Source organism: Telmatherina bonti (genome assembly GCF_933228915.1).
Source record: "Telmatherina bonti genome assembly, chromosome: 9".
NCBI classification, from domain to species: Eukaryota; Metazoa; Chordata; class Actinopteri; order Atheriniformes; family Telmatherinidae; genus Telmatherina; species Telmatherina bonti.
This window is the reverse complement of record NC_136627.1, coordinates 21,748,772-21,762,614: the sequence shown is the minus strand read 5'-3', so window position 1 is coordinate 21,762,614 and position 13,843 is coordinate 21,748,772. Positions and strand designations below refer to the sequence as shown.

At 40.3% G+C, this 13,843-nt stretch overlaps 1 protein-coding gene across 1 annotated transcript; it reads right to left on the bottom strand.

The window, feature by feature from the left end:
• Positions 1-462: 462 nt before the first annotated feature.
• mnta (MAX network transcriptional repressor a) lies at positions 463-10,614 on the bottom strand (the record flags this gene model as incomplete). The annotated part of the gene is made up of 5 exons (XM_079245950.1): positions 463-2,998; positions 3,119-3,311; positions 9,369-9,480; positions 9,661-9,702; positions 9,965-10,614. The coding sequence occupies 5 exons, from the start codon at positions 10,612-10,614 to the stop codon at positions 2,208-2,210; spliced, it is 1,788 nt and encodes a 595-aa protein (XP_079102076.1). The 3' UTR covers positions 463-2,207.
• Positions 10,615-13,843: the final 3,229 nt, after the last annotated feature.

The window sequence follows — 13,843 nt, the reverse complement described above, 5'->3', positions numbered from 1 at the left end:
AAAAAACAGAGAAGGCACTGAAGTTTCTTTTCTAAGCATACTGAGAAGTTTGCTGACTGACTAACGGCATGAGGGTGGACTTAGTGAAGGACAAAAACAGCTGAATAGTAGCTGGCACGCCCCAAGACACAAGCACTGTGGCTTGTCTTTACAGCAGCTGGAATAAAAGTGATTACCATCGCAGCTGGCAAACATCACAGACTTTGTCATAAAAAAATTCAGATTTTTTTTGTTTTTAACCTGTTGTCACCAACTTTCTTACATTATTTGGTTAATTTTAAAATAATCAAATTGTCCAAATATCTTTGCTTTCTTTGTCTAAAGGGATGAAAAAAGGCAACTTAAGGCATTTGTAAACATAGTACAATTTATTAATTATATTTTATAATTTTTTATTTGACATAGTCTCCCAAGTGTTTACATAATACAGTTAGATCTATATGCAGCCCAACATTTACAGGCTATATACACCTTGAACTTTCTCCATAGGGAAAACACACAAGTATACTGTTGCTTCTTCAAGTATATTTTTCCCTGTTAACTTTTTATACATCAGTTTTTTCTGCAATACATTTTCAAAATTTACCTAGGAGTTGTTGCATACAATTCATGATTAGGAGAACAGTTGTTTTACTTTTGCACTATAAACAAAAGAGTCCCTGCTATTTATTAAATTGCATTAAAACAAAATACAAAACAAATTAAAAAGGGAGAATGCTTTGAGAAGTGGGCAAATCTGATAGTAACACAGCACTGTACATGGTCCCAGGGGGAAAAGGCTAGATTATAAAGTTTACATTAAACAAGTTATTCATCAGGTGAAACAAGCAACAGTACAGTTTAAAATAGCAAATCACTTAAATGTTACACTTTATATACACTTGGTAATAATGTGATCTCATTTTCAAAAACTGCTTCAACTTCTGTGGAGTACGCTACTCTGATTCCTCTCACAGATCAGTACATTCAGATTCATTAAGGAGAGCCCAGCGTTTCTGCCAAGTGCTGTTAAACTGCAGGTCTGTTGGCCAATGAGACAATAGAAATGTTCACAGTGCTAGCTCTGGAAAAGAATGGTCTTGAATTTACTCATGAATAGAATTTGTGCCAATCTGCACCAAACCCACCTTAAAATAACTTCAAATCTTTGCCATTACCTTACACATTCCTATAGTAACGAGAACATTCATACGAACATCAGAGAGCACATCCGGTTTGTTGTTTTCAGAGAAATCACTGAATTAACACAGTCACAACATGCATTTGCAGCATGCACACACATCTGCAGTACAACACGGCATTAACACATCCTTTAAACTATTGTATGGACCTTTTTATTTATGTTTAAAAAATAAACTTAGTTGAATTTTTATTTCCAAATGATCTCTTAAGTGTTGTGTTTACAGGCCATGTAGCTGTAGAAACAGCACCTGTTTAGCCAAGATATGTATAGTAGCAGCTGTCGAAAACAATAATTGTTGTTTTACTTAATTGTGTTTGTGCTCAGTGTGCAATCCCTTGTATGCTTAAATGAAAAAATATATATGTAAGTAAATGAAATTTGATTGTCAAACCAAACCCTGACAGAACTGCAGAAATTTTACCAAAGTAGTCATCATGGTATTGATACCCATCAGTTTTATATGCAACATGTTACATTGACCACAAATTAAGCAGATGGGGGCGCTATTGCTCTAAGTACCAACACTGACGACTGCAGCTTCTGTGTAGGGGGAAAGTTCAGTCCATGATTTTGCTGCAGCCTGACAGCATGTGCTGCTGCTGGAGGGGAGGAGCTGCTCTAAATCACATTCTCAGTGTGCTGGATATGGTGGCCCAGCTCTCTGATCCTACACTGCCAGCACTCCATAAAGGCAGCGCCACATCTTCCTGCTAAGGTCATGTGAAAATAACTACTGCTTCAATATTTGCAACAATGGATTGCAAATGAAGGTTTTACATTTTCATGTGTCACAGGCAACGTTGTGACGACCATATGCAGCTTAGTCTATCCAAAAAATTCAGGATCAGGGTCCCAGGAAACTGGTAGAATGTTGTCCTGGCTTTTATTTTTGCTGGAAAGCTTCTGAATCTTAGTCTCACTTCTAAAATCCTCCAGCAGCGCTCTCCTGCCTGATCTGAGCCACGGAGTTCTCTCTGTTTGTGCAGCATCTTCGTCTGCAGCCCAGTGGTTGCGACGACAGTGTTCAGGCCAACTTCAGAGTGCTGATGGGGAAGGAGGGCATCGTCACCATTGTCACAGGGTTAATGACTGTCTGACTCATCAGCTGTGGGTGATGTGCCATCATTTGGGTGCTTACTGTTGTCTGCTTGCCAACAATGGTGGCGGCTGCTTGGGCAGGGGAAGTGCCGTTCACCTGAGGGTGGGCATGGTTTAATGTGTGAGTGATATGACCCACTACGGCTGGCTGAGTGACGGCCACCGACTGAGGATAAAGAGTGGGTAGATGCTGGCTCAAATGAGCCACTGGGTGCACAGTGATGTGGCCAATGGGCTGCTGACTAGGAGTTAACTGCACAGAGCTTGTGGTAGAGGGAGCCAGGTGAGCAACATGTTTGGAAACCCCTCCATGGATGACATGGTTCACTGTTTGGATTACTGAGGGGTGGGACACTGACGCGTGGGCGATAACAGTAGGATGCAGAGTGGGCGTGGTTACCATCTGTGTGTGGGTGGGGAGAGAAGGTTGACATGCAGTGCTGGATGTAGTGACCACCACTGCAGATGGAGCTGCTGGTTTGGACAATGGCTGTGGAGGAGTTACTGGGGGTGGCTGTGGCTGCTGAAGAGGGGCTATGCTTTGGATGGAGATGTGTGGGGTGATGATGGTGGTAGTGGTGGCAGGTGTCAGGGATGGAGTCTGATTCTGTGTCATACTCTCAGGTTTTGTAGTGTGAGGCACAGTGGGTAAGGCAGGTGGTGTTTTCTGTGCATCTATGTCTTCATCCATGTCTTCGTCCATAATGTCTTCCCCCTCTGAAATGTAACAAAAGCATTATTAGATGCATTACCATCTAATAATGGTAATGCATCAAATATAGTGCACTTATTTTCCTATTGATGTTCTAACAGTTCAGACAGTCTCTTTCCACCTACCGGATGCTGTTGAAGTTGAAGCCTGGTCCTCCTCTGGCTGTACTGTCTGTCGGAGGACACGATCAATCTCGATAACGTCCATCCACTGGCTCAGCTCGTTCTTCAGCTCCGCTAGTCGCTGCTGGGTGGCAATCTTTTCTCTGGCCAATCGCTCCATGTCATGCTCGTACTCCTTCTCTTTGCGTTTCAGTGTCTGAAAGAAATCAAGCAGGAAAATATTTCTTGGTTTGTTCACCGAGGCTAGAACTCATGTAATGACTGCAGCTTAACTTGTATGGGGAAAAAAACGTGCTGCTAAATGTCATGAAACTATATATGCAGGACCATGTGTGGAAAAATTATGTATATTTTTGTGCTGATCTGTTTAAACAGGGTGAACTACCATCAGTAAAGAAACCATTTTCTTTAAGTCTTAGGTACTTAACTTATAACTATCATTTACAGACTTTATTTTACATTAGAATTTTTCTCATTATGATAGTAATGAAAAAAAATCAATTGAAGATGTACACCAGGTTTTTTTATTCAGAATTATTGACTTAAAATGAAGCTAAATACCAGCCTGTGTACGTGGGGCCGAAAAGAAAAAAAACTAACTCCAGTCTCAGAGGAGGAGACGAAGGAGGAGGAGGAGAGATAGAAGAAACAAGTATGTAAAGTAGGAGGCGCTTCCTAGCAGTGGCTCCATGTGACCCAATTTTCCCTTTACCAGCTGACTGAGCTGGACTTTCCTGTACATGACAAGGGGAAAGGTTTGAGGAAGTATGAGAACTCAACCAAATCTTAACAAAATGTACTAGTGGTAAGAACCCCTAACACATGAGCAATTCTCTGCAACTAAAAAAGACTACCGGTACATGAACAACAGCAGAACAGTAATGTTATTAAGTTAGAAATCAAACACCACGATTACATAAAATATTAATTACTTGGCAAGTACAGCTTGGAATCTATCCAGAACACTCTGACCTCAGAGAGAGAGGCTTAGGGAAGGGACACTGAAACCTGATGAGTCAAAACCATAAAGCCATTCTCCCAAAGAGTGGACTTCCGGACCGCGTTCATGCTGCTGGGTTCACAGTTTGGCAGCTTGTATGAAGTCAACTTGTGTGTGATATTATTAAAAAGCACATTTTTAAGTTTAAAACAGAAATGTTGTGTCTGGTTTAAAATGTGAGGTCTCTGCTTGTGTGCTCCACATGCACATCTATGTTACAACATACAGAAATAGCTAAACGGGACAAAGGCGGGACGGGCGTGATTTGGCACCTGTCTCCGTCTGGTTCTTATCCAGGATTAGAAATGCATGGGGCAAGTGGTCTGGGCTGTTGCTGCTTCCCACTGAGCATGTTGTCAGGCACTCACATACACACTAACACTTAGAATAAGTCCTGTTATCACCTACTTAATCTAACTTCTTTACTTTTTTGGAAATATGCTACATTTGATCTCCTAACAACATATAATAATTGTAATAATGATGAAAATAAATTTTACTTTATTAATCCTGATAGGGAAATTCAGCTCTGCATTTGACCTATCTCTGGATTTACTTGCGAGCCGTGGGCTGCCATGTTTCTGCACCCAGGGAGCAGTTAGGAGGGGTTAAGTGCTCTCTTCTAGGGCCCATAGTGGTTTACCTTTGTTGGCAAGAGTCCACAGTGAGACAAGCCAGAACAATTACTCTGTTGATCGTTAGTATGTGCTTCTTATTAGATGTTCTCTTACATCTGGATACAGATGTGTGACTACAGCTCTACACATCAGTCTGAATGCAGGAATATACCAAAATGCCCCCATCTTATGTTGTCAGGGAAACAACTGCAAACCTCCCTATGGTTTCCTTGGCAACCTAATGAGCATGCACGAGGCTTCAAATGATGTTTTCTGACAGCATGTCAACATTTAACCAGGAATTTTAAAAGCAAGTCTGGCTGAAACGAACGTGAGATACTGACAAACAAGGTTTAAGTGCTTCCTTTTCACCAGCATGCGGGCTTGTGCGACTGGTGCCACAACAGTGCGTGCTTCAAACTATGACTCATAGAGAGAGAATGAGAGAGAGAAGAAATGCTTCACAAACACGGCAACCCACTGAACTCTCTTAACAATTGTGATGGTGGGCAGGGCTGACACTGTGGTTATCTCTTTTAGAGACAGCTAGTCAGAGATTAACCACATAAACCTGATAACTAAGTCGGCAGCAGATGGATCACACATGACTTCGTCACCCTGCTAATCATGTCACCAGGTTGGTAGTCCACAAGATGCCAAGTAGTTCTTGATTCTTTTAAACATGAACATATTCCCCAGAGCAACCAAACCCCCTCCTTCAACCGAGACAAGGCCTCACCACAGCTTTGTTTGTGTGTGAAAACCTAGATTAGTAAAGAGAGAGGCTGAACGTGTGTGTGTGTGTGTTTCAGCAAGCAAGGTAAACAGTGCTCAAGCGCCATCACAAGCAATGCGAGTGCCGAGCACATGGCCCCTCAGAACAGGGGAGGGAGGGCGGCAGATAGCTGGGGATTGAAAGGGAGCAATACAAGCTGTACTCTGACTCACTTCTGCAGCAGCAGGCAGCACAAGGCTGGATTTTCTTAAAGGGCCAGGAGCACAGGAGCCACGTTGCAGGCATGCTGCTCAGCCTGGCTGGCTGATCAGGCTTCTGCAGAGGTCTTGTGACACCATGGTAATCATAAACCCTTGTCTTGCTGTGCCTTTTAGCTGAAATTGAGAATTTCACGTGGTGCCTAACTTCAACAATTAAAGTCTTGTCTGTAGAAAAGAATGCAGACTTTTGCACACGATTCTATGTGCATTAGCTTTTCTAAGTCATAGCTGGCCTCATTACTTTATCTTAGTTGAAAACTAACTGGATAAGACTTAATGTAGCAGAAGCTTGCTTGTGAAATTGTGAACAGAATAAAAACCACAGCTACAATATTTTAAAATTGAATTAAAAATGGACATGTGGACATTAAATCTTAACATAAGAAACCAGCTCAATTTTTTAAGGCAAAGTTTTAAAAAAAATCAACACATTTAAGTCTTATATTTCAAATAATGTTGCAACATGTTTTAGACTGGCAATTAAGGACAAGCAGCGGAGAAACGAGTTCAGTCAGAGAGGGAAATAAGGCGCGAGTGGCGTAAACTGAGCCTTGTGTTTACCACACCATGCTCCCACCCCGCTGCTGCTGCTAAGCCTGGTGGTACAGCAAGTCCTGCCTGTTGCAGTGCTGGGCGGGGGGGGGGTTGACGTCACGCGGCTCAGGCTAGCCATGTGCTTGCCTCTCATGTGGCCTTAAAAGCTCAGATGGGCAGGGTAGAAGGAAGGAGGGGGGGGGAGTAGAGAGGACGAGCGCTAATGCATCAGGATTTATTCTACAGTCTCGGCTTTCTGCACCACAGACTGAAGGAAAAAGGCCTTTATGTTGCAATAATCATCACATTTAAAGTAAAAGCCAAATCATGTTGAATTAATGAGAGAACAGTCGCAATCAAGACCCAAACTAATCTGATTGTATAACGCTCCTTGTTATAGTTGCTGAGTCATTTTCAGCCAATATGTCATAAGGAAGTAGAGCTACGTTGCTGCTGGCCAAGTCTGTGACCCCGGGGGAAAACTAATAAAGTCCAACCAGGATTTCCACAGAATTCCTTTTCAAAGGAACCTTGCTCATCTACAAATAACGCTTGAGATAGCAACTAAAATACAGCGCTGGTCTCAACGCAAAGAACCACCTCTGTGTTTTGTGTGCAAGCTTAGTCTCTTCCAGTCAAGAGGAGAGCAAGTGCTGGAACAGGGAGGGAGGTAGGTGACACACGTATGCACCAGATATAGTAAAATACTGCTGCGTGCACGTGTTTAGGACTTTTCTCCATTTCTCCTGAAAAAAAACTCAGACTGGGTCAATTAAAAAAAAGCTTTATATGACAAGCAGGATGTACAAAATTCAGAAGAATCCGTTTAATTTTCCTTACTCTATAGCATTAAAAATAATCATCCCTGCCCATCTAAGCTGTTGACAGTAGGAAAATACAGGAAGGTCAATTTGCCAGTTGAGCACAACACACACAGCAGGTTGCTAAATCACAGAGAGGGGCATAGGGAGGGAGACTGGGTGATGAGATGTGCATCCATGCTGTCCTAGTTTCCTTTCAGCATCCACAGGCAGCGAGAACTAACCAGACTGCTGCTTCTCAGAGCATCCAATCAGCAGCAGATTGCCCTCTTTGATGTTAAGAGTGATAAACCTGCGTAATATGACATATTAACAACTAAAGGGCTGATAAAGAGCCCTGATAAAGAGCAAAACAGCACCAGCTGTTCTCACAAACAAATTTGTTCCTAAATCCTACTTGAAAACATTTTACAAAAATTGCTACTTTCATCAGTATATTTTTAGAAAAACATCTTAGTGCGGATAAGAAACAGAATCAGTGTTTCTGTTGTTTTCTGCTTTTCTATTCATTAAAATACACCAATAAAACTACAGTAATATTTCAGTCAGATTTTCAAAATACCTTCTATTAAAGTACGAAACATTGTGTTATTTCATATAAGTAGCATGATACTGCAGATCCTCTCCAAATGTTACAATTTCCCTGAAGGGAAAGAAACTATTTTTATCTATTTCCTTAATCCAAGAAGTTACAGTCAAGACGGATTTGATTCTGTTGATAGGCTTCCTAAATAACACACAAGCCTGATCCGTTCCCCTTAACCACAACGATATCACCACATAAATGTCCAAGTCACCAGTGACTACCAAATCTACCTGCTGAATGTTGTCTTTAAAACTATTTTGAATTTACTACTACTTTTTATTCTAATGATTAGTTCTATTAACAAATTTAAAATAAATAAAGTTATAATAAATAAAGTTAAAGGTTATTTACTGGCCTCCTGGTTAATAACTCCTACCAGACTGAGCTGTATTCATCCGATGTACCCTCCACAGACGAATCACATCTTAAAATGATGCCACAGCAGATGGAAATTCGCTTTACAAACTGCAGAAGGTGCATTAGGCTATGTAATGAAATTCTACAACGTACCACTTTCCCCTTTAGCCTCGATGCCACTAAGATGTGCTTCTTGACGTGCTCATGAGACCAGGCTGCAAGTTACTATGCAAATTCAGGATAAATAAATGACCCATTGGTATATAAATCCAATTTTATATTGATTGATGCTCACCGTCTCATTATTTAGAAATTAGGTAAAAACTTCAAAAATAAGGAAAATCAGGCTTTTTTATTATTATTATTATTATTCATTATTGTTATAATTATCATCATTGTTATTATTATCATCATTGTTTGTACTATTATTAATCTTTTTGTCATTACATTTGTCATTTCTCCTCATCTGTGTGTGTCTGTTTGCACAGGACCAAGAAATATTTACCTATTATGGGCATTTTTGGTGTTTATCTATGCAAAGTAGAGCCAGTTGGTTTGTCAACTTATAAGAGATCTAAAAGGAGAGATAAGAATGATTCTGTGGTCTACAAACCTAACATGTTTATGAATCTGAAGAAGAGTTTGCGTAAATTTAAAAAAATAAAATAAAATCATAAGATGATACTGTTGAACAAGGCTGAATGTTACAGAGATTAAAATAGCAAGCATATAAACCTGTATGTAGTAATCTCATTAACTTTTTTGTCTTCTTATTGACAAATGTGTGCAGACTTCAAAACATTAGAATAAGTCTACAGCCGCCTCTGTGCTGCTGCAGATCTCACTTGACACATCCCCTATTAAATATAATCAGCACTTTCCAGAACAAGCTGCAGTCGCAAATGTATCTTCTGCTTGTTGGGTAGAGGCTGAAATTCCTCACACCCTCCTCCTAATGAATTCTGTTGCTCTTCAGTGCTGACAAACATCCCTTTTGATTCAAATATAATCAATCTGAAACCACAATCAATCATTCCTATGAAAGAAAAAAGAAAAAAGGGGGTGTTTTTTTTCTAAATGTGCGAGAGGAAACCCAAAATATCTAAGATGTACTCATCACTATTGCTTCAGATTCAGACTTAGTGTAGAAAATCCTGAAATAACCATTCTACTGCAAAGCAGAAGGTTTTTGTTCAACCGCACCCCATGTGGATAACTCCAGCTGAAAAAGGTCTGTGATAATCGTCCTGTGAGATTGAATTTTATTCTAAAATATAGATACAGCAAATACATGCAGTCTAGAGGATGAATTAGCTCCATGACTCAGAGTATATAGACTTACCTGAATGTATCTCAGTGCACTTCGCAGGACACTCAGATTGGAGGTTTTCTTCTCGTCGATGTTTGGAATGTTCTTTTTCAGAGTCTCAAAGCACTCCTTCAGGTGCGCTCGTCTGACACACACACAAAGCACACACATTTAGACTTTGCATGAAAATATATATCATTATATTAACTAAAAGCCAATGTTGCTTCTAATCATTTAAGCTAAACTTTTGGGCTTAAGGCAACTTCAGAACCAGTTTCAGAATAAATAAATTGAACTATTATACAAAGAGATGGGTTCTACTCACCTGTTCTTTTCAAGCTTGTTATGAACTTCTCTTGTGCCCGCCCTGGAAGAGCACCAGCCAGAGCAGAGTAAGGATTTAATGTCCAAAAGGGCAACATGACAAGAGTATTCTAAATCAACCTGACTATTTCTTTATTTTTTTCTGGTAGATAATTCTGTCAAGCATGTCCCAATGAAAGCTTTGTTTTATTATTAGAAATGAATAACAAGCATCTTCCATTACTTTTTTGCATTTTATGAACTGGTACTTTGACAAAAACACCAAAAGTCAACTTAAAACTATAAGCGAGCAGGTCTAAACTTACCCCCCAGGTCTCTTCTTATTGTCTAGCTGGCGCTCTTCATCAGGAGGACTGCCACGGCTGATGGGTCCATTCTGTGTGGGAGCCGGTTGAAGCACAGGGCCTGAGTGGGGGAGTAAGGCATGCTGCTGTGGGGCCGAGGCTATTGAGCCGGGGTATCGCTGAACCAGCTGCTGGTTCAGTTTAGTGTTGTTAGTCTGGGTGATGAGCTGTGGGCGTTGGTGGTGGTGGTTCTGTATTGGCTGCCTGTGGTTAGTGGTGACCATAGAGGCGAGCTGCTCTGTTCTGGGTTGTGGAGAGCACAGCAGAGTGGTAGCACTTTGCTCCTGAGGGAAGTGAGGGTCTCTTTTTGGAGAAGCCAGTGGAGGAGCAGCTGGCGGAGAAAGGGTGGTAACAGGCAAAGTGGGTGAGCCGGTAGGGTTGGGACTGACCACAGGGATAGGAATGACAGTAACAGGCATGGGAGGGGGAGGTAGAGAGGGTGGTATGGGTGTCGGGCGGTACTCAGTGCGGATCTCCTCTGCTTTAGAAACATTGTTTATGTGGATTGTTGAGTTGAAATTCCCATCAAAGTACCTCCACTCTGTCTTCTGCTGCTGACGCAGCTTCTCCTTTAGTTCATCCTCTGAGGAAGAAGCATACATACCATCCATGTTCATCATTTCAAATAAAAATGGCAAAATCTCCATTAAGAGAAAAATGATCAATAAAACAAAAAATAATTTAGTACCAAAACAGCAGAACATGGATGAGATCTCACTTTTTACTGATGAAATTTTTCACTTGGAACATGCGGAGAATAATGTCAGTGGCACAAAGCAGGTCTCTTAAAAATATATATTATTATAATGAAAATAATAACAGCAATATTCATAATAACGCCAAATTCCCTCCAATAAGAGTAATGACTACTCTTTCATTAGAAAGCATATTAGTCCTCCTTGTTCATTTTAATGTGTTCATCTTCTGAGTTTGGAAGCTGAAAGTTTTTCTTGTTCTAACTTGTAGTAAGAGTATGTAATTACGTTTAACAATTGGCTGCACACTCAAACAAAAAGGAGCTTGTCGCCTTAAAGGATGTAAATCATGTTCTAATGTAATCCCAGTCGCAGTCCACTAACCAAGTTCTGGAGAGGTATGTACAGGTCAGCTCAACATCTATTAACAAAGCTTGAGCCCCTTCTAAGTACGCAGATATTTTTTAAACTTATTTTGTAAAAGCGAGCACTTTTTATGCCAAGGATATCAAATTTTTCATGTTAAACCACCACAAGTTACTGCCTGTAAAAACTGAAGACTCTTTAGTCTCATGGTGCTTTCCAGTCATGTTTAGGACATCCTCTCCATAGTACATGGAGGCTATCAGGAGGGGCTGTGGTTGCCATGACAGCTGTGATGTTCACAGAGGTGTCATATGAAAGTTGTTGTCATTAGCATCATTATAATATACATCTGGGCACTGCAGCCAGTGATCACAAAAAAACCCAACAAATAAAAAGAGAGTTATTTAGATGGATGGAAACACATCTCAAAGACTAAGGTTCCAACAAGGAATTTACCAATTCTGAATTTTTAAGCATTGAGCTTTATGAATATCATGCAGTGTATCTTATGAATATGACTTGTAAAACAAAGGTTTTGTTGTAACTTTTACTTTCACAATGTCATATAGTCTGACGTCATCCACAAAGATATGGTCATTTTTTTAAGGATGGACGTTGGTATTTTGACCTGTTTGAACTAAACTTTTTGCTAAGCTCAGTCATTTTTAATATATGCTGCGAAGTACTTTACCCTTTCTCCTTTATATATAAAAAAAAAAAGTGTAGAGTTTTGCAGCTTTCCGAGAGTGTGACACTGAAAAACACCATGAAAGGAGGAGGCAAGAGGTTCCTCTCTTAAAAAAGATAAAGAACTTGGGGAAACATTATAATTGCACTACTATTATGTCACTTTTTTTTTACGTGTATACACTTCATATGACCCTGGAAAAACATATTTTCCACACTAATAAGAGACAGAAAGAACACGATGTTCCAATAAATGTGCCGGCCAGCTTGCCTTCTGGTTATGAACAGACTGATCCTTTATATTATCTTGACACAAAAACACAGGTGTGTCTTTTAAAGCTGTAAAACCTCTACAACACTCAGAAAAAGCAGAGGGTTTTCTATAGGCGTTATATAACTGCAGCAGTACATAGAGAAACACTGGCCTACTTTCTTCCACACAGTGACCTGCTCTACAGTAGCAGAGAGGGAGGAGGAGGAGGAGGAGGAAGAGGAGGAGGGCAGACTGCTTTTCCAATGCAGCAAGGGAGGAGAAACTGAGAGGATAACAGCAAGAGCTCTCACTCTGATCTGGTTCTGACTACATCAAATGGCTTTATAATGACAACAGTAAAAGAGCCGCAATATGTGCAAATAGTTGCATGAGGCTGGAACAGTGCAGCTCTCCAACTGAATTCTCGTTATTGAAACTTAGCAGCTTTCATAATGACATGCATTCAATATGCATAAAAATGTGGACGATGATAAGATGAGCTTGCAACTTCAACTGCATGAGAAAAACTGGCTAAGAATTTTTGTTACAAAAGTTCATTCAGAGCTTAAAGATGATCTTGTTCCAGCTCGGTTGTGTTTGATTAAAATAAACTGTGAATGAGTTTTCCCTGCATCATTGCCATAATTCTTCTACATGTTATTAAACTCAACTGCTCGGGCTAAAAAGCAATATGTACTTTCATATCCTCTCTAATGGCTTCATTATAAATCTGACCATTTCTTTGCAACATCCAACATTTGCCATATTCGTCACGTGTTTAGACGCAAAATAAAAGTCTATGTTAAAGACCAAGTTAAGTCCAAGTTAAAGACAACAATAGAAGTGAGGAAATAATTATTATTACTTAAAAAAATAAAACAATTCATTTTGATTGCATATGTTTAGCTTTATTTTATGCAGCTTTACTGTAAGTGCTGCTTGTTTACTTTTATGAGCTTTTTGTTTGTTTGTGCTGATGTATCTGTTGAAGGAGATAGCTAGTTTTCAGACAGTAGTGACTCATCTGTTTCATAAACAACCTCTGGGAGGGGTTGCCCGGCACGCACGTGGAGAAAGAGGCGGGGCTACCCTGCTGCTAACACATTGGGGCGTGGCTTGTTAATAGCGCGTCATCGACCTCCACGGTCGTCTGAAAGGATATGGAGTTAGTCCCGTTTTTATTCCCCTCCCTTTCTTTTCTTTTTCTAAAAAGGTAGAAGTAGAACGAAACACGCAGCCACATGATGTTATAGTTCAGCTACGCTTAATATTTTAGCCCCTGGGGATGATTGAGGTGAACAGATGTATGTAAAAGCAGTCACTTGATCCCAGGTGGACGCTGTCAGCTCATAATATAAAAGGAGTCTGACATTCCCAACGCCACCGCCCTTTATCCCCTCCATGTTTTGCTGTTTTAATTATAAATGTTCTTGTAGCGCGTGCATCTCTTCATAAAAATAAGGAAAGGTTGACAGACAGCAAGTCAAATAATGCGGGAACTTTACAGTGACGCCGTGTTGCACGTTTGACTGTGCAGCAGGTTTCAATGCAGTAACCCCCTGACACTGCAGCAAAAATCATGCCTGTACCTCTGATATTTTACTCTGCTGCAGTTCACATTACCATACAACTAATGTATGAAACTAACCAACCTAACAAAATCCACATAGTGCGCCTAAACAGAAAGATAATTATGAAAGTAAAACTAAATCGCAAGACTAGACATTTCTTGCGGTCATATGATCGTATTTTGGTTAAAATGGCCTGAACGTAGAGACGGGTTCATGCTGGTTCATGTAAGATAGACACAGTTAATAATAAATAACAAAATATGTATAT